Here is a 21427-nt window from a genome sequence, read left to right as displayed (position 1 = left end):
TTTCTGTGGAGAAAGGTTTTTCTGTGGACTGGAGGGAGCATGGTTTGCCTGCTGCCTGCATGCCACAAATGGGCTTTGCTTGTTTGTGTAGCCCAGGTGCTGGAATGCCACGGATCGGTGCCACTCCATGGATCAGGGGTAGGGCACCCCTACCATACTGTATTAACAATAGTGATAGCGCTTCACTTCATAGTGCTTTACAGGTCTCTCTAAGTGATTTACCGAATCAGCATATTGCCCCCAATAATTTGGGTCTTCATTTTACTGACTTTGGAAGGATGGAAGGCTAAATCAACCTTGAGCCGGTGAAAATCAAACTGCTGGCAGTCAGCAGAATTAGCTGCAATACTGCATTCTAACCACTGTGCCACCATGGTTCAGTAGAAATATGGATACATGGATAACTGGGTTTGGCTTATCTATGGATGGGCATATCCCTTAGTATGTACAATAACACCTTTTTAAAGTGCCTGTATATCCTGCATATACGTGCTATAAATCTATCAGAGATAAAGTCACCCTTGATTTTTTTAGCCAAAATACCATGAAAAACATGGGGTGGCTTATCCATGGGTTATACATTCTTAATAATATTTTGGTTGTAAATTCAAGGCTCACTTATCTACAAATGGATCTTATTTTATTTATTCTTCGCATTTCTAAACCGCCCCCTCTCCCAAAAAGGGACTATGTCGTCATTATCATCATCATCATCATCATCATCATCATCATCATCATCATCATCATCTTATCCATTGTCTATACCAGAGCTGTCAAACTCCCAGCCCGAAGGCAGGATGCATCATGTGCTGGCCACTCCCACGCCCAATTTAGCAAAGGGGGAAAAAGTCCTGATACATCACGTGACGCTGCCGTGACAATATGTTTTTGACACCCCTGGTCTATTTACTGCAGGATGAAGGCCTCTTCCATATGTTTTCAACCAATATGTTCGGAGTGTGTAATGTAAAGTATGTATGTATGTATGTATGTATGTATGTATGTATGTATGTATGTATGTACAAGTATGTAATGATGTGTTATCTTGAACTGTTTGACTTGTTTCTCGTGTTATATCAAGAAATGTTGAAAACTCGTGGATATAGAGATATTCAGAGCTATTTTCCAGCTCTTCACAAATTACTCCCATTCTTTCTTCTGATACCACATAAAAATATTATATGCTTATGTTGTGATAGCAATAGCATTTAGACTTATACACTGCTTCACAGTGCTTTACAGCCCTTTTTAAGCAGTTTACAGAGTCAACATATTGCCCCCAACAATCTGGGCCCTCATTTTACCGACCTCGGAAGGATGGAAAACTGAGTCAACCTTGAGCCTGGTGAGATTTGAACTGCCAAATTGCAGTCAGCTGACAGTCAACAGAAGTAGCCTGTAGTACTGCATTCTAACCACTGTGTCACCATGGTGATGATTCCTTTAGCAAACTTTTAAACTACAGATTACTAATTATTTATTAACTTTTAAAATCTAAGCAAGAGATCTTCATATTTTCTAGAGACTACAACCAAATTATAAACAAAATGATAGATTGTAATAAACTAAGTTTGTGGATCCTTCCTTCTTCTTTTTCTGCCTACAATTTTAAACACTCCCAAGCATGATAACCATCTGTGAGCAGCAGAACTGCATTGATTCAATAAAATGAACTGTAGAAAGATCTTAAACCAACATGTCTAATTTCTAAAAGTGTACCTAAAATGATATGCCTTTTCTGTTCATGTACCTTCAAAGTATACAGATAACAAAGCTACAGAAAAACAAATTGAGAAGAAAATACTACTCTTTAAAGATAAAACTACAGGTTACCGTATTTAGTATAAGACGCACCGGAATATAAGACACACCAAGGTTTTAAAGAGGCAAATTTTTTTAAAAAGTTTTGCACTCTGCAAACCTCCCCAAAGCGGCCCGTTTTTATGAAAACGGCCCATTTCCCTCCCCAAAAAGGCATGAATAGCCTTTAGATGGCTTGCAGAGTGCTCCTGGGGGGGGGGGCAAAAGGCCCATTTTTCACAAAAACGGGCCCGTTTTTTTTTTTTTAAAAGGCATGGATAACCTTTAGGAAGCTTATAAAGTGCTCCAGGGGCTGGAGTGGGGGGAGGGGTAAAATTAAGCAAAAAACAGGCCATTTTTTGCTCATTTCTGCCCTCCCCAGCCCCCAGGAGCTCTCTAAAAGCTTCCTACAAGCTATGCACAGCCATTTTGGTGAAGGGGGTGGGGTTTCAGGAGGCATAAAATGCTGTATTCAGATTTGCAGCCTCTTTTTTTGGGGAAAAAAGTGCGTCTTATACTCCGAAAAATACGGTATACAAATGCTACCAAACAAACTCAGTGGTATTGTCTTTTTTTAAATTGGTAGGTAAATTTTATAAGAGGTATTAATAAAATGACAAGATTTATTTTCCAGGCTAAAAACTATAATTTCATTTCTTTTTATATAACGTATATTATGGAATCCAGTGATTGTAAGGGATCATGGAACTTATCTAGTCTATTCCTTTCTTAGTGAAGCAACCCACTGTTACAGCATTCTGGACAGCCTCCGTTTAAATATCTCCAGCGAAGGAGAATTCACTGCTTCTGAGGTAATCTGTTTCATTATTAAACAGTTCTTATGGTTAGAAACAATTTCTTGATGTTCAGCTGAAAGCTTACTCCTTGCAATTTAAAACTCTCATCTTTTGTCTTATGTTCTGAATTAACTCTGGTAAGTTATTTCCCTTTTAACATATGAAAGCCTTCAGATACTTGAAGATAACCACCATATCTCCCCAAGGCCTTCTCTTCTCTAGGCTAAACATATCCACTGTCTCTGACTGTTCTTCCAGTCTTTCCTTCCAGGAACTTATCATTATAGTTGTTCTCCTTTGGACATGTTCCATTTGTCAATGTCCTTCTTAAAATGCACTGCATAGAAGCAGCCACTAAAAATTGTTATGCTATTCCCAAAGCTTGAAACAGTATCCTATACAGTAAGATGCTTCGGCTTGTTGGAGAATTTAGGAATTGATATAAATATAAAAGGAGAAACATTCACTTTTGAAAATCACTTTCCATTTTTAAAATAAAATAATTATATAAACATGCAAGATTATGGTACTGCAATAATGTTCAGAAACAGACTATGTTTCCATAAACACTCTTACAACATATTTTGGCAAGGCTTCATAGTTCTGGTGAATCACTAGTTCCACTCATCAAATAATATTCTTTAAAAAGTATGTATTCCTATGGCACAGTATAAGTATCATATTGAAGAACAAGAAATAAAATATCCAATAAATATAGACACGGAATGAATTATGGTAATATCTTATTAGCTTGCAGAATGGGAATTTGAACATATGCTAATTACATTTTGCCATACCCAGATATCAACAAGTCTGCAATATTAAAAGCAATTAGAGCTGCTAAGCACTTTTGTTTCATAATCTAAGCAACAGAATTACACATCACTATTTCATAGAGAAAAATATACCTTCAAGCAAAATAATCCTTCCTGCCTTTGACCTTCCTTTGCTTTTCACATTATGCTATCCCAAATAAGGATAATAAAACAAAGATATGCTTAATCATGATATACATTGCAAGAAATCTTACCGTGAAACTATTGTTGACATTTTTAGTGCTAGATTCTGCCACACTGGCATCTGTCAGATCCACCTCATCAAAAATAATTGACTGGAAAATTTTAAAAAGGTAAGAATTAATGCCAAGAACAAAAAGAAAGTCTAATACATAAAATTTGGAGATTAAAAGAACTATTACGAGTAATTTCTTCACAAGAGATTTTCTCACCTATTTTAGCAGATGGGTAGCTAAATTTATTATTTATTTATTATTAGCGTTTATATACCGCCCCCTCTCCCGAAAGGGACTCGGGGCGGTGTACAGTCTGTACCAAAGTACAACAGATTAAAACGTAGAAATAACTATATAAATACATGTATAAGAGGAGGGTAAAATATGCCAAACTGTACAGCTAATAAATAAATCAATACAAAAGTTTAAAATATCAAGTTAAATTTAAAACAATATCCCTCTAAAAACCAGTAAGAATGTGTATGCCAGGAGGTAAACGTTAAAATTATGCCAAATTATGCCAAATCTTTTAGAAGTGGATGATGGACTGGAGGAATGGCAACATGACCTGGCCAAATGGTGCAACTGGGTCTATGTTATGTTCTATGAAGGCACTCTATATCCATTTCTCCCAGACATGTTTTTTGAGTCAAAACACCATATAAAATCAGAGAAGCAGAATGCTGCCTATGCCTAGGATTATACTGAGTATAATGATTTATACTTCTACTCCCCACCGTCTCTTTAGTTCACCAGCAGATATTTCATCTACCCTCTGGTGTTACTGTGGAAACTGGCTCTTGAAAGTTCCCTATGCATAAAACAAATGCCAGACTCGTTAAAACAGAACCATTAAAACTAAAAGTAGGTTAGAGGCCTAAAGTATTTATGAATATTTTTTTAAATAATAGTCTTAGTGCAAAGAGTCATTTTGTGCACCTCTTTCATTGGAAGTTCCACCCTTTCTTGTATGGTGATTGGTATGTATGGTTGAAAAAGAACTGTGTTAGTAGGGTTTGCAGTTGGAAAAGGATCTTAGTAAGGGAACTTGAGAGGAAGAGAAAAATAAGCTGATTCACCCTTAAAATAGGTAAATGGAATAAAATGGAATAAAAATCTGAAGTCCATCTGCCCATCTGACCCTAATTGCTCTTTTGAGCAATGGAAGTTGGGTACTTCTCAAAGCTATATCTGTCTCTTAATTTGTACCAATCACCATACAAGAAAGGGTGGGACTTCCAATGGAAGATTGCACAGGTCTGCAATCGAGTCTATCCCCGCCCCCAGATGGAGAATCTTTATTGTGGGTGAGAGATGACTTTTGGGGAAGTTTACAGAGAACCCCAAGAACTGTAAGGTCTGGACGGTCAGGTGGAGATCGTGAACCGCCTGTGCATGTGAATGGGACTGCACGAGCACGTCATCGAGGTAGCATTGGAGTCTCAACAGAACGGAGGTCTGCCAATGCCGCCAGGACCTTCGTGAACGTGTGCGGAACTGAGGCTAGGCCGAAGGGGAGAGCCCTTAGTGGAAGTGGAGGCCGTTGTGGGAGAACCGAAGGTGCCTGCGATGGGTGGGCAGGATCAGGATGTGGAGATAGGCCTTCGTTAGGTCCACAGACGCCAAGTAATCCCCCCGCCTGATCCCCTGAAGAATAGATCTGAGGGAGGACATTTTGAAATGCCTGTAAGCCAGATATCGATTGAGGCGCTTGAGGTCCAGAATTGCCCTCAAACCTCCCGAGCTCTTCGGGACAGTGAACAGGTTGGAGTAGTAGCCCAACCCGCACTCCATCTCTGGGACCGATTCTACCGCCTGGATATCCAGCAGATGTTGTATGGCTAGAGACATCAGTTAGCGACATTTCGGATCCCGGGATGGTGGAAAGGTCCTGAAGAAGTTTGGGGGTGGGGAGGAGGAGCCAATGTTGCGACAGTATGGACGTGCGGTCTCGATGCTCCAATACTTTTGCCGCTGGGTGGTCCAATCGGACCTAAACCGTCCTGAAGAGATGGTGAACAGGAAGACTATGTCTTGCTGATCTCAGGGACCCCACAAAGTCCCTGATTGATCCAAGAGAAGGTTTTCAAGCTGGCGACAAAAGGCAGCCTAGGCTGATGAAGTTGGGACGGCTCCGGAACGGAAGGAAATGGAAAGAGAAAGTGTGTTCATCTGGTGAGGAATCCTTTCTGTTTTGAAAAAGACTGCCCCAAAAAACTTCTTTTTTTATGCTAAATTAAATCCTTAAGCAGAAGAAGTAAGTGGCGAAATTGACCTGTATTGGATTGTTTTGAATAGTATGCTTTTTTTTTCCTTTTGTAATTAATCCTTATTTTGAATATGTTAAAAAGGGGTAATGTTTTGGATATATGAAAGTTGATAACAAAAAGTTAACTAAATCTTATAATTAGCAAGTAGTAATTTAGTAACTTTTAGAGTGTTATGTTAAATAAATAATCGATAAAGGCAATAGGGTACACATATGTGTTGGTTTGATGAGAAGAAAATGGATATAAACAGTAAAGGATCTTCTGTTAACCAATATTAATTATAACAACTAATAATGGATGATAATGATAAGGGATACAGTTAATGATATATACATGTACTACCATAACAAAAGGAACCTGGACACAAATTGCAATAGTGAGTTGGAAAAAAAAGGCTTAGAAACTTTGTCAACTAATCTTTATTTAGAATATGTTATAAAGGCTTAAGGTTATTGGATGATTTTTGTAATAACTAATGAAATGCCATCAGGTGGTTGTGTTTTTAACTATGGATTATTTTAGGCAAAAGGACACTAAAACAATTTCAGTCAAATGAGAACTATGCTATATTGATAGTAAGATTCATTATGAATCTTTGAAATCTGATATGAATATAAATAATGACTGTGGAACAGATGCCTGAAAGCTAATTGTAACCAATTGACACACTTTCTACAAGATGTAATGTAAGATGATGATTTTTTTTCTGTGTTGTTTGTTTAATAAAAATAAAAATTTCTGTCAAAAAAAAAAAAGAAGTTCGGGGGCATGGAGAGGAATTCTAGGTGAAGGCAGTTCCTGACCAGGCATCTGATGTTATTTGATCCCACTGATCCACAAATAGTTCCAGGCAGCCGCCTATGGGAATGCTTGGGTTGGAGTCATTTCCCTTTACGAAAGGGACAGCCCCCACCCCCCGCGAAAGGGTTTCCTGGACTGGCTCTGGTACCTGCCTTTGTCCTGGTAGTAAGGTCTCTGGGGCTGCCTATCTGACCTATAGGGGAAGTATCTGTGTTGCTCCGGAGCCTTGTAAGAATGCCTGTGGTATGAAGACAGATGATTGTCCATCTTCTTGGTGTTAGTCGGCAAGACCTTCTTTTTGTCTTTATTCTCTATGAGAATCGGACCTAATGATTTGCCAAAGAGGTTAGTCCCTGTGTATGAGGCAGACGCTAAATTCCATTTGGACTTGTTGTCCATTTGCCAGTTACATAGCCAAAGTAGATGCCTAGAAGTCACCGAGGTAGAAAGGGCTCGGGACGAATATTTCACGGCATCGAGTGGTGTCCGCAGAAAACTGCATGGCAGCAATTATCTTTGTAATATCTTGCTGCAGCCACTCATCCTGAACAGGGAATGCGATCCTGCAGCTGACGTAGCCACATGACCGCTGATCGGTTAAAGTAGGAGGTCGCAGCAGCAGATTTTATCGCCCAAGCGGAAGCATTGAAATTCTTACGCAAGGTAAGTTCCGCCCACTTGTCCTCCGGCTTTAACATCAGCCACATCCCCTGACACGACAGAAGAAGAGTTAGCTAGGGTGGCTACTGGAGTGTCCACAGTGGGTAACTGAAGTGCCTGGGAGAAGGCCTGCTACATGTTGTAGAAGCGGCGATCATTGCTCCCAGGGTTGGGAAAGGTGAAAGGGTGAGCCCACTGATTCTTTACCACCTCCAGAAACAGAGGAGGGGTTGGAACCTCCTCCTTATTGGTGGCCGTATTGGAAAACATGACCAGGTTCGGATCCCTGGGTTAAGGAACAGCAGGATCCTCAGTCCCCACCTTAGTGGTTTTTCTGGCCTTGTGTAGCAAGGTTTTAAACATTGGAGGGTAAAAGAGATTGGGAAAGGCCGGAGGGTCAGGAAGGATAGTCTCTTCATCTTCTGAAAACCCCATGTCCTGGCGAGGGTCATCCCCTAATACCAATCCCTCACCAACCACTGAGGGGGTAGGGGGTCTTGCAGTCTGATGTCTATGGCCGGAGGAGGGCCTCCTGGACTGTTGTGAAACTTGAGGCCTATGATTCCCTGGAGGGAGATGTTCCCTCTGGGTGGGGGCTGAAATTGCTGAGGAGATAAGCCTCTTGATGCTCTCAGGCAACAACTCCAAATCCTCAAACTCATCCTCAGATTGTCCTGTAAGAGGGCCCTGAGGAGCTAGGGTATAAGGGGGAAGAAAATCCCAAGATGAACCCTCTAAGGGATCCCCTTCATCCTCCCTAACCCCCTGGGGAGATATGGGAGGGGATGGAGAAATCTCCTGCCCAGTTTGCCTGGAAGGCCTAGCAGGGGAGATAGAGGGGGAAGAAGGGCTGAAACCCCTGGGGGGAGAACCAGATTGATGAGATCCAGGCCCTAATGGAGATCTGGATCTGCTGGGGGAGGAGGGCTGGTCTTTCTGCCCTGGCAATTCTCTTTTCCAGGGGACGCTGGCGCCTCAATTCATCCCTCTTAGCAGCTCTGGATGGGCTCTGGGCAGCTGAGGGCTGAAATGTTGCTGCCCTGGTCCTAGGGCCATCCATCACCCCTTTTCTGGCCTCATTGAGGGCTTCCCCCGGGGCCTGTGAAGTGGCAGTGTTCTCCGCTATTCGTGCACTCACATGTCCAGATAATTTTGTTTTTGGGAGCCTTGAGGTCACCAGCCACTGCAGAGGCCCTGTGGGAGAACAGCAGGCTGCGTAGATCAAAGCTTGCCAGCCCGACTCTAACCGTGATGCAAACAGGGGTATGTGCCAGAAAATGGCTGCCTCCACGTGCATGCTCCAAAATGGCCACCGGAGGCTTCCTGTGCCGTTTAAAGTGTTTTTGCCTTGCCGCACTTGCCTTTATCAGCTGCAGCTCGCTTGCTCAGGCACAACTCTCATAAGGGTATTTGAAGCCGCCCCCAGCCTACCGGCGTCTTAGAAACTTCGGAGCCCCTCCTGCGGAGCTGCCAAAAGGAACCTGACACCCCCACAGTCCCAGGGACCAGTCAGAGGTCCCGATGCCCACGAGGAGAGAGCGGATTGTCAATTAACTCTCCCTCTATGCGCTGCGAGATGGAGGACCCTGTCCCTGCAAGGCAGCAGCTCGAATATTAGAATTTAAGGTAGCAATTGATCGAATTGTAAAAAATTGAATAAATCTACCTACTCACACACTAACTAATTTTCTCTGGGAACCAAAGCAGTTGTTTGGACCAAAGACTGAGAGGAACTGGAAGCCAACAAGGAAAGGAGGATTTAAAAGAGATTTTCCTCAGTACTTGAACCAATCAGGCTTTGGCAATACCAAGAGTAGCCACTCCCTCGATTCTACTGGAAAATGACTCCTTGCATTAAGACTGTATTATTTTAAAAATTATTCATAAATATTTTAGGCCTCTTTAACTTACTTTTGTTGAAACCGTATGACATTTTCCAGGCTTCTGTATAAGCTTGCGAAAAGATTCCACTGTTTCAAGAAACCCATTAAAATTGATGTAACTATTAAGATCTGGAACAAATCTTATGCTCAAGTATCTAGAGGGATTTGATTCCTAGCAGATCTGTTCCCTTACAAAAATGCAAGCTGTTCATATCTAGAAGCATTTTTATAGAGAAATACACTTCAAAACAAACAAAGAACCTTAATGTTGTATTCATTATATGACACATGGTCAAAACTTGAACAGAAGCTCACCAGAATTCTCCATCCAATCTACTACTATATGAAGTCCTGACACAGTCAGGCAACTTGTTTCAACTGGAGAGTTCTCCACATATCTAGAAGATACTAACAGCTCAACCTCATCTGGTAAATATTCAAGTTACCATCCATGATAATTAATATAATTATATATATAATTAATTATAAATATAATTATAATTAATTTTTCTGAAAACTAATTTTTGCCAAGAAGGGATTGTGAAAGAAAGCCAGGTGAATAAAGTTATTGCTCTTAATGACTACGTAACTACGTTATCAAGTGCTTCCAATACCCAGCATGAGAAGAATTCTGTATTAGTTTCAGCTTTGTTATATAAAATAAAACTTGAAAGAGCATAGGCCCTATTGCATAGAAGTGGAATTTATAATAAAATACAATGTTATACAATATATATCCTATTTTTCTGATTTAATGTTGTCAAGATTTTGCAGTATCTCCAAAGGCACATCACGTTAGGAGCATTTCAATATTATTCTAAAACTAACTGTATTCCTATGGGTAATAAAAATGAAATGTGTGATCCTATTTTAATATTTATACTTATTGGAGTAATAGCATACCTTAGCAGTTTTTGCGTAGTACAAAGTTCGTCCTCTCAATTTGAAATATCGTCTTTTCCACCGTTGGAAGGAATTGGTTTGCTTCATCAATATGCCCTCTTTAATAATAGTCTGGAAGCCAAAAAAAATCAATAATGTTTTACATACAGCTCTTTTATCAGTACTTGCTACTCTTCCATAACAAAGTATTGCTGAGGTTGATAAAAATATTATTTGACTGCCCTCTGCTGGAAATAACTAACACATATTTGATCTGTAAATCTTTTCTATATCCAAATGCAAGAAGAAACAATTACTTCTATGTAAAGAAGACACTATCATTCTATGAGAATACAGTTCATTCAGCAAAAATTATCTTATAGTCATAATATCAGACTGTAAAGAAAGCTCAGGCTAAGGCCAGCCCTGTCAATCCAGCCTAAGCTCTGATGTGACTTGTTTTAATAAAATTAGCACACAGCAGGATGTCTCATAAACCTATCAGCCTTTGACTGCCACAGGAAAAGAACGTTGGTCTTACCTGAACGTTTTTTTCGGGAGAGTGGAGGGAGGGGTCACTGAAGGGTTATTACAGCCTGATTGGTCCATTTGACTGAGAGAAAACTTCTTAGCCTTCGGCTTCTCCCGTTGGCTCCCAGTTTCCGCGATGTCAGGTCAGCGTCTGCATGATGTAAGAAGACAAGGGAAAGCCGCCCCGGGCCACCCGATCCTACCCCTCCCAGACCCTGTCTATCTAACTAGGGTGGGAGAGTGACCCCTCCCTCCACTCTCCCGAAAAAAACGTTCAGGTAAGACCAACGTTCTTTTTCCAGTAGAGTGGAGGGAGGGGTCACTGAAGGGACATACCCACGCTACGTCCCAGGGAGGGGAGACTGGGTCTCAGGGGGAGGATCGGCCACCACCCGCTGGAGAACCCTCCGCCCAAAGGATGCCTCAGCCGAGGCATAAGCGTCCAGGCGGTAGTGTCTTATGAAAGGAGTAGGGGAGGCCCAGGTGGCCGCGCGACAGATGTCCTCGAAGGGCGCCCTTGTGGCCCAGGCCGCTGAGGAGGCCGCACTACGAGTAGAGTGAGCCGTAATCCCCGACGGGGGAGATTTGCCTGAGGCTCCATAGGCCTCAACGATGGCCAACCTGATCCACCTCCCAATAGTTGAGGACGAGACCTTATTGCCTAGGGAACCTGGGTGAAACGAGACAAACAACGCCTCGGTCTTACGAATGCCTTCCGTCCGTTTCAGATAAATACGGAGGGCCCTGCGTACATCCAACCGATGCCACGCCTGTTCTCTCTCCCTTGTTGGATTGGGGCAAAAATTTGGTAGGACAATTTCCTGGGCCCTATGAAAAATAGTATTGACCTTCGGTATGAACGAAGGATCTAAACGCAATACCACCCTGTCCTGGTGAATCATGCAAAGGTCGCTTCTAACAGAAAGGGCCCCCAGCTCAGAGATACGCCTGGCCGATGTAATGGCCACTAAAAATACTACCTTCAGTGATAGAAGGCGCATGTGGACCGACCTGAGCGGTTCAAAGGGAGACCCCGTCAGTGCCTTCAGGACGATGGTAAGGTCCCATGTAGGGAACCTATGGACCGGAGGCGGACGGATGTTGGCCGCCCCTTTAAGGAACCTCTTCACCAACGGAGAGCGAGAGAGGGTAGAGGGACCCTCCCCTCCCAATATAGTGGATAGGGCCGCTACCTGTCGCCTGAGGGTATTATGGGACAACCCATCCTCTAATCCTTTTTGAAGAAATTCTAGAACGTCTGGAACCGTGGCCCTGGCTGGATCCACCCCCCTGGGGCTACACCACTTCGCGAAGGCCGACCAGGTGGCGTTATAGATCCTCACTGTGGACGGTTTCCTAGCTGCCTCTAAGGTGGCTATGACCCCCGATGACAGCTTCCTCCGTTTCAGCAATCCCCTCTCAAGAGCCACGCGGTCAGATGCAGCCACTGCGGCTCTGGGTGAACTAAGACCCCCTGATACAAGACTACCTCTTCCGGTGGAATTCTCCAGGGATCTACGACCGAGAGCTGGACCAGGTCCGCAAACCATGGTCTCCTCGGCCAATATGGGGCTAACAGAATGACGGAAGCCCTCTCTGTGACTACCTTCCGAATGGTTCTGGGAATGAGGGGAAGGGGAGGGAAGGCGTAGAGGAGACCCGGAGGCCACCGGGTCCTGAGAGCATCCGCTCCTTCTGCAGCTGGGGTCTGGAATCTGGTGAAAAATCTCGGCAGCTGCGTGTTGCTGGGGGAGGCAAACAGGTCCACAAGGGGGTTGCCGAACCTGAGGCAGATCTTTCGAAACAACTCTGGATCTAGCTGCCACTCGCCGTTGTCCAGAGTCGCCCGGCTCAACCAGTCTGCCTGGTGATTGGACGTCCCCGCAATATGTTCTGCCATAATGGAGGCCAAGTGTCTCTCCGCCCATAGGCCTAATGTCTGTGCCTCCCGCCAGAGGGCTCGGGAGTGAGTCCCGCCTTGCCGATTTACATGAGCTTTCGTCGCTACATTGTCCGTAAGTAGTAGGACATGTCGCCCCTGTAGCTGGCGGTTGAAAGTCCGGAGGGCCAGTCTCGCGGCCTTGAGTTCGAGCCAATTTATATTGTGTCTGAGGTCCGAGGCAGTCCAACGTCCCTGGGCCATGTTGGACCCCATCACGGCCCCCCAGCCGTAAAGGCTCGCGTCCGTCGTGACTTGAACTCTCTCCGGCTCCCAAATAGAGGCCCCCTGTCGCAATGCTGGGGACATCCACCACTTGAGCGAGCGTCTCACTTCCGACGTTAAGCGAAGCGGTCGTAGAGAGTTGCTCAACATTCTCCTTTGGGCTGGTATTAAGGCCCACTGAAGGGGACGCAGATGCAGGCGGGCCCAGGGAACTATCCCTATGCAGGATACCATCTTCCCCAGGAGTCGTGATAATGTCAGGGTGGAAACGGACCTTTTTGTCCTGATTGACCTGATCAACTGCGTCAGACTGTCTAAGCGGTCTGGGGACAGGCGGACCCACCCCGACTGGGAATCTATCACTGTCCCTAGGTGCAGAATCTGTCTGGATGGGGATAGATGGCTCTTGGGGAAATTCACTGAGAAGCCTAGTGTCTGGAGCCATTGGATGGTCAGCTGGAGGTCTGCCCTGGCCCTGGGAAGAGACCCTGCCTGCACCAAGACGTCGTCCAGGTAACACTGGAGCCTGACTGGGATGGATCTCAGGTAAGCGGCCAGTGCCGCCAGGACTTTGGTGAACGTCCGAGGGGCCGAGGCCAGGCCGAATGGCAGGGCCCGGTACTGATAGTGTCTGCCTTTGTGGGAAAATCTCAGAAATTGACGGTGAGACCGAAGGATGGGGATGTGTAGGTAGGCCTCCGTCAGGTCTACCGAGGCCATGTAATCCCCCTTTCGAATGCCCTGCAAGATTGATTTTAGGGAGGCCATCTTGAAGCGCCTGTAAACTAGATACTGATTCAGGCGTTTCAGGTCGAGAATAGCCCTCCAACCCCCCGAGGCCTTCGGGACTACAAATAGATTTGAATAGTAGCCCCGCCCCCTCTCCGTTTCCGGAACGACCTCCACCGCTCTGATTTCCAGAAGGTGTGAAACGGCGAGGTCCATGAGATGACGGCGTTCCGGATCCCGGGATGGGGAGAAAACTTTGAAGCGCCTCGGGGGATAGGAGAGGAACTCTAACCTTAGGCCGTGGCGAATGGTCGCCCGGACCCAACCGTCTGTTGTAATCTGGTCCCACTTGTCCGCATATAATGCCAGGCGGCCGCCTATGGGATGACTCGGATTTGAGTCATTTCCCTCTGCGGAAGGGGCGGCCGCCCCCCCCGCGAAAGGGCCGCTTGGACTGAGACTGGTATCTGGAGCGGTCTTGGAAGCCTTGTCTATTGAATGGCCTATCCTGCCTGTACTGTTGGAAACGGGACTCCTGGTCCCTGTCATAGTTTCTGAAAGGAGGCCTGCGATATGGGTGACTGCGTGTCTCGGATTTCCTAGTGGAAGTAGGCATTACCTTTTTCTTTTCCTTATTCTCCACTAGAATTGGGTCTAGGGCAGACCCAAACAAATTTGGACCCGTGAAGGGGGCAGCTATCAAATCCCATTTGGCTTTATTATCGATCTGCCAATTTCTAAGCCAAAGGAGCCGGCGTGAGGCCACAGAGGTGGCCAAGGCGCTGGAGCCAAAACGCATGGCATCCAAGGTCGCGTCGGCCGAATACTGGCAGGCCGCCATAATTTTGGTCAGATCTTGATGGATTCGATCATCCTGGATCGGGATACGATCCTGGAGTTGGCGGAGCCACATCACTGTTGTGCGATTAAAATACGAGGCGGCAGCCGCCGCTCGCATTGCCCAAGCGGAAGCCTTATAATTTTTCCGCAGGGTAAGCTCCGCCCTCTTATCCTCCGGCTTAAGTTTGTCCGCAGCATCCCCGGAGACCACCGGGGAGGATGAGACCAGGGCAGCTATGGGTTGGTCTATAGCCGGAAGTTGAATTGCCTGTAAAAAGGCCTTCTCCATATTATAAGCCCGCCTATCATTGCTGCCAGGAGGGGAAAAATTCGAAGGTCGGGCCCACTGACTGGTGGCCACCTCCAAGAACAGAGGAGGAGCAGGGATCTCCTCCTTGTTGGTGGCCGTGTTTGAGAACATCACCATGTCTGGATCCCTGGGCGGGGGCACTGTGGGGTCCCCTGTGCCCACCTTGGTGGTTCTCCTAGCCTTCTTCAGTAGGGGTTTAAACATGGCCTGAATGAATAAGTTAGAAGAGGTGGGCTGATCAGTGGCCGCATCCTCTTCCTCAGAGAAACCCCAGTCGTCTTGACGACCGGCCTCCCCCCTAGAAGAGACCTCGCTCATGAGGGAGGGGGAAGAATTCCTAGACCTGGCCCTGCTGAACGGAGTAATCCTATTATGCCGGGAAGGTCTGTCTCTTTGAGCTATTCCCCTAGAAATGGCTGCAGAAATTAATCTTTTTAGATTTTCAGGGAGGTGTTCTAGATCCTCCTCGTCATAATCAGAATCATAGTCATGAGGAATTGAATCCCTGTGGGATCTCCTACCACGGGAGGGGCCTGCAGAGGGGCCCTCTAAAGGATCATTTCTATCCAAGCCCCCTGTCCCAGGGGAAGTTGGGGGAGGGGGAGAAGCCCCCCGTTTTTCACTCCTAACAGATCTGGATGAAGAGGAAGAGGGAGAGGAAGGGCTGAACCCCCTGTTGACAGAAGGGGAATGACTATGAGCCTCAGGTCTGGGAGATCTAGATCTAGGTCTGGGATCCCTGACCTTCTTCTTTTCTGCCCTCTCAATCGCTTTCTCGATTGCCCTGGAACGCCTAAGCTCATCCCTTTGTAGGGCTCTGGAGGGGCGATCCTCCGCAGAAGGCCTAGAAACACGAGGCCTGGCTGGGGCAGTGGGGCCTGACTTATCTTCCTGGGCCTGGGGAGTTGCGGTTTGAACTGCCTCAGATCTCGCTGCCATCGCCCCACTCACGTGCTCCGATGATTATAGAAGAAGAAGCAGTCGCAGTTAGAAGCCTCTTGCTGGGAGAAACTCTCAACTTGAGCTTTGAATAATGACGGAGGCTCGGTAGAGGGTGGAAGGGCTAGGCCCAACACGTGTTCAAAATGGCCGCCGCTGAGGCTTGCTGGTCTTCTTCTCGAGCGGCCGTTTAAAATGGCGCCCGAGCTTGCCGCTTGCCTCCCCCGCACTTTGTAGGGCTCGCCGTTTAAAAAGGCAAGTGATCTCGGCCCTTTAGCTACTTCCGCCGGTCTTCACGCCCGGCAATAGCCGCTGGCGCTCCGGTCTCGTTCCCGCGCCGCCGCCGAGGGCACCGCCGACTCGGTAGAGACGGCGCGGTCTCGTTTAATGACTGCCGGTCTTCACGCGCGGCAAAGGGCCGCCGGCGCTGCGGCTTCAAGGCAAGGAATCGTCTCGGGGGAGGATAAATGAGCTGCAAGCCCCCCGGCACGCCCGAGTCACCAGGAATCAGTCGGGGGGGAAAAGAGCCCGCAGGGAGTAAGGTGGGAAGAGCTTTGCTCCGCGCTGCTTTCCCTGCCTATTTAGGACTGCGATAGCTTGTCCTATTGGGCCAGCTCTATTTTACGAAGCAATTTGTTTGATTTAGAGTGTCCAATTGAACCAATTAATTTTTTTAAATTTAGTACTCACAATCACTGGGAACCAAATTTGAGTCTTTTGGACCTTGTTGACTGAGAGGAAACTGGGAGCCAACGGGAGAAGCCGAAGGCTAAGAAGTTTTCTCTCAGTCAAATGGACCAATCAGGCTGTAATAACCCTTCAGTGACCCCTCCCTCCACTCTACTGGAAAACAATCTGCATAATGAAGAAATGAGGAGGGCAACAATAAAGAAGCAGAGAGGCAATCTATCCAGCTGTTTTTTTCAGATATTCTTGGCCCTGTCCCCTTGCTCGTTGGCTGGCTGGCTGCCATTTCTCAGGCTGAAGTGCCAAGCCTATCTTTACACAGTTCCTCCACATTTAGCCACATTTACACAGACATCCTCTATACCCCCTTTCACATAATATGCATATCCAGCTATAATGATATTTTTATCTGCATTCATTTAGTCACTTTAATTTAAATAAGAAAATTAGTTCAATGGGAAAAAGTCAATAAATAATTGAAGATAGGTAAATCTTTAAAACAGATGGAAGTTTTCAAACCAAATACAATGGGTCTGGCATTAACTGACCAATGCAGAGCTTCTATCAGGAGGAAGTGGCACAATATCTAGTTTAAATACTTCACCTAGCACTCTCTTCTCTTCCCAATTCAAGCAGTTCAGCCCAGAAATGAAAAAAATAAAAGATATTGAAAGAATTCCATAACATATTTTGTCAGTTCATTCTTTATTTGAAAATAAGAATGCAACAAGTATGAAATATAACAATGTTTTCAATTTAAAAGGAGTGATTTAAAAATCATTGCTGCTTAACACCATTATACTTAACAATGAATGTAATCACTAAGATCAATAGTATAAACCTTACTACATCATCCTACTGAATGTATGCCTTACCATATGAAACAAACTATAATTTAAGATTGCTATATAGTTTGAAGATTCTTTAGAAATAATTCAATGTTAAATTTACAAAAATAACTAGGTCCAAACTATTTTCTTTAGTCTACACATACCCACCTATTTTGATATGTTGTTGCATATCAAGGTCTCCAACACTTAAAAGTACCTTTTAATAGAGGGATAAATTATCTAAAGTGTCTTCTTAATTGCTGCAAATTTTCATGGTTTCCCTTGCCAACTGTTTTCTCAGTAATCATGGAGGGAAAAACAGTATAAAATCATCACTTGTAATTTGTTTACAGAAGAATATACATTCTAATTTTATTAAATTAAAAACCAAATCAGAACTCTTAGGACAAAAAAAAGAAGAATCACCACTATAACCTACCAGGCAGCCTACATCTGCCTTCTAAGTCAAGATAATCTAAACTAGAAACATTGAAATATTACCATAACTAATTTCCTGTTAATGGCATTAAATGGGACAGAAACCTTGGATTTCCTATTTTTATCAGTGATGAAATGGGGAAAACCCATTCATACTTTTCAGGGACAAAATATAGAAGAGTTAGCAAATAGGGTTTGCTTAGTTGACCTGAGCTGATCTCAAAGAAGCTAGACCTGTTTATATTCAGAACATGGCTCTGAAGTAGACTGGAAAGTTAAAAAAAACTTCAGAAAAAGAGAATACTGAATGGCTTTTATAAGAAAACGATACAGTTACTGTATTCATAGGCACCAGTTCAACATGAGACACTACCTTTTTATATTCTAGGATAATCACTATCAGATGGTATCCATTATGATAATCCTCAAAATTATATAATACAGTACATTAAAGCACTAAAAATGGATGTCATTGAGCCTGATTGCCATTAATTTCTCACACACCCATGTATTTTTCAAAGCAATAGCACAGAAATTATTTGCTTCTAATCTGCATATATATTTGATAACATCTCATTTTAACCTACAATCTTGATATCTCCTGATAATCTCTCACCATCTATAGGGCTATGCAGAGCTTTGATTAGATTTGAAAGAGGATCTTAGAAATATAATCTCTTTGTGCACCTCTTGAAAGCAATGATGTCTGAAAAGAAATTGTTGCTTTAAAGCAGTGGTTCCCAAACCTTTTCAGTCCACCGTCCCCTTGGTGCTACAAACTGATCCTCAGTGCCCCCCACCCAGTGGTGGAATTCAAATTATTTTACGACCGGTTCTGTGGGTGTGGCTTGGTGGACATGGCTGGGGGAATTTGCATGACGGAAGGAAGATAGTAACAGTAAAATTCAAAACTGTAACAATTAATTGCACACTTATTCAAAATCCAATTTAAAAACCTTTGTAGTTAATGTTAATTCAACAAAATTGTTGAACATGATCCAGTGATACCAGGTTTTCAAAGTCTGATAGTCATTTATCAAGAACCTTAGCAACTAGTAACATAGTAAATTTAGTAAAATTTAGTAACTACTTCACTGTTCAGTAAATTCTTAATGTGATGGATGGGCTTGATAAAGTGATACCAGTTTCCCAATGTCTGGTTTTAAGTCACTTAGCAGGAGTCTTAAATCACCGCAGTAATCTGGAGTCAATTTCTTTGCTTGGAGAGAAGTTGGATGACCACACTGAAGCCACGTTCTACCAAATATGATGTTGGAAATACAACAAGGAGCTTCTTAACCACTGTCCATAGTGCAGGATAGCGATCAAAAATTTCTTCCTGTAACCAAAACTCTTGGTACAATTTCTTGAACTTTGGCTTCAGCTCAATGTCAACAACATTTGCTTGAATTATTTGCTGAGATTATTGCATGGTACCTAGGGATTCCCAATATGGAAAGTGAAAATGGGAACATTTTAACAGATCTATATGTTCTTGGGTTATAATTTTCACTAAAGAACCATGGGGATGGAAAGGGAAGTATAGACAATGGAGTCCAATTCCCTTCTTCAAGAGTTTGGAAGCAAAGAATAACTCTAGCAAAATGTAGCCTTTTACCTCTTTGGGGAATCATTTTCTTCTTCATTATTATTATTATTATTGCATCAACAGAATTGTATCACAGCAGTCAGTTGTTTCGCCGGATTTGGCATTAATTGCTAGTCGGGCCCCACCCAGGGGCCTAGGACGTCGTAACGTATTTTCGTAATATGTGTGCGGATCCAAGCAGTGCGGCCTTTTGCATTTGACTGATGGTGATTTTTGTCAATTTTTAACTGTTTTAAATGTAATTCCAGTGCTTTTGGAATAGCACCCAGTGTGCTGATTACCACTGGAATTACCACTGCTGGTTTGTGCCATAATCGTTGGATTTCAATTTTTAAGTCCTGGTATTTCGCGATTTTTTCATATTCCTTCACGGCGACCCTGCTATCACCTGGTATTGCGATGTCTATGATTGTAACCTTATTTTTCTCAACCAGTGTGATGTCTGGTGTATTATGCGCCAGTATTTTATCCGTTTGTATGCGAAAATCCCACAAGATCTTGACCATCTGACCCTCGACGACTTTTTCAGGCTTATGTTCCCATCAGTTTGTTGCTGTTTTAATATTATAATTTTTGCACAAATTCCAGTGGATCATTTGTGCCACTGAATTGTGTCGCATTTTATAGTCAGTCTGCGCGATTTTTTTACAGCAGCTGAGTATGTGGTCAACAGTTTCATCAACTTCTTTTCAGAGTCTGCATTTGGCATCCTCAGAGGATTTTTCGATTTTGGCCTTAATGGCATTTGTGCGGATAGCTTGTTCTTGCGCAGCCAGGATTAGTGACTCTGTTTCTTTCTTTAATGTACCTGTTGTTAACCATAACCAAGTTTTTTTACTGTCCACTTTATCTTTTATTTTTTCCAGAAATTGACCATGTAATGCTTTGTTCTGCCAACTCTCCATTCTTGATTTTATCACATCTTTTCTGTATTCTTGTTTCGTCTGTTGGGCCTTCAATAGATTTTTGTTCTTTACTTTGATTAATAGATGTTCTTGACTTTCTTTTAAATAATCAGCCAGTGCATGTTTTTCTTCTTCAACTATTTGCTTCACTTGTAATAATGCTCTGCCACCTGATTTTCGGGGCAGGTATAGTCTATCAGTGTCACCGCATGGATGTAAACTGTAGTGCACTGTCATTAGTTTCCTGGTTTTTCGGTCCAAAATGTCCAAATCAGCTTGTGTCCAGTTAACTATACCAGCTGTGTATCTTATAACTGGTATTGCCCAGGTATTTATGGCCTTGCTTGTATTTCCACCATTTAATTTAGATTTCAAAATTTTCCTAACTCTGTTGGTATACTCTCTCCTGACAATAGTTTTTACTTCTCCATGTTTGATGTTATCCAACTGCAGAATGCCTAAGTATTTGTAGGCTTCATTTTCGTTGCATTTAATTAGTTGGCCATTGGGCATTTCAATTCCCTCACATGCAGTGATTTTGCCCCTTTTAATGGATACAGTGGCACATTTTTCTATGCCAAACTGCATTGAAATAACGGTGCTGAATACTCGGACTATGTTTGTCAGTGATTGGATTTCTATTTCCGACTTTCCAAAGAGTTTCAAATCATCCATATATAACAAATGTGAATTTTTTTCAGCTTCTTTGGCTGTTTGGTAGCCTAATTTCATTTTTTTTAAGATTACTGATAGAGGGAACATCGCGATGATGAAGAGAAGAGGTGAAAGTGAATTATATTATTATTATTATTATTATTATTATTATTATTATTATTATTATTATTATTATTATTATTCCAAATACAACTCATGCAAAGGGTCATCCACAACTACATTACATTTTCCACACTCATATTTGTGATTCCTTATAACTTCTTTAAGCTAAACATTTTTAGTACAAATCAACGCATTGACATATATATCACTAATGCAGTTTCCTATCTCTTCCATTGACGTAATTAACACCTTATGTATTGAATACAAGTATATCAAGTATAGGTTAAACATGAATTGAAAAACATATAATTCAAATGTATAAGCTGTGAATTTATTATATAATCACAGGCAAACATTGCACTTATGCCTAAGTCGTCTACCCACGCACATTATAAGACAGATAAATCTGGCTGTTGTAAATATTACTCTAATTCAACAAGAAATGCTACTGCATGAATCCTTAATGCAGAACACAGCTAAAAGTGATTTTAGCAATTTTCTTCCCAAGTTAATTCAAAATGTATATCCAAATGTTCCTCTATTTTTTCCCCAAGCACTAGGGA

General features: G+C 43.3%; 1 protein-coding gene across 2 annotated transcripts in view; it reads right to left on the bottom strand.

Annotated features, from left to right (window-relative positions):
* The window catches only part of DGKD (diacylglycerol kinase delta), an 86696-nt gene that overhangs the window by 50708 nt on the left and 14561 nt on the right, over positions 1-21427 (bottom strand). For both annotated transcript variants that reach the window (XM_081955118.1, XM_081955119.1), the window contains exons 2-3: positions 10127-10237; positions 3628-3708 (exon numbers count right to left, since the gene is read on the bottom strand). In XM_081955118.1, the coding sequence (XP_081811244.1) occupies positions 3628-3708; positions 10127-10237 (192 nt within the window). The remainder of the gene's footprint in view (positions 1-3627; positions 3709-10126; positions 10238-21427) is intronic.

This window comes from Natrix helvetica (assembly GCF_964273705.1).
Source record: "Natrix helvetica genome assembly, chromosome: 5".
Taxonomy (NCBI): Eukaryota; Metazoa; Chordata; class Lepidosauria; order Squamata; family Natricidae; genus Natrix; species Natrix helvetica.
The sequence above is the reverse complement of the archived record's forward strand: the minus strand, read 5'-3'. Positions and strand labels throughout refer to the sequence as shown.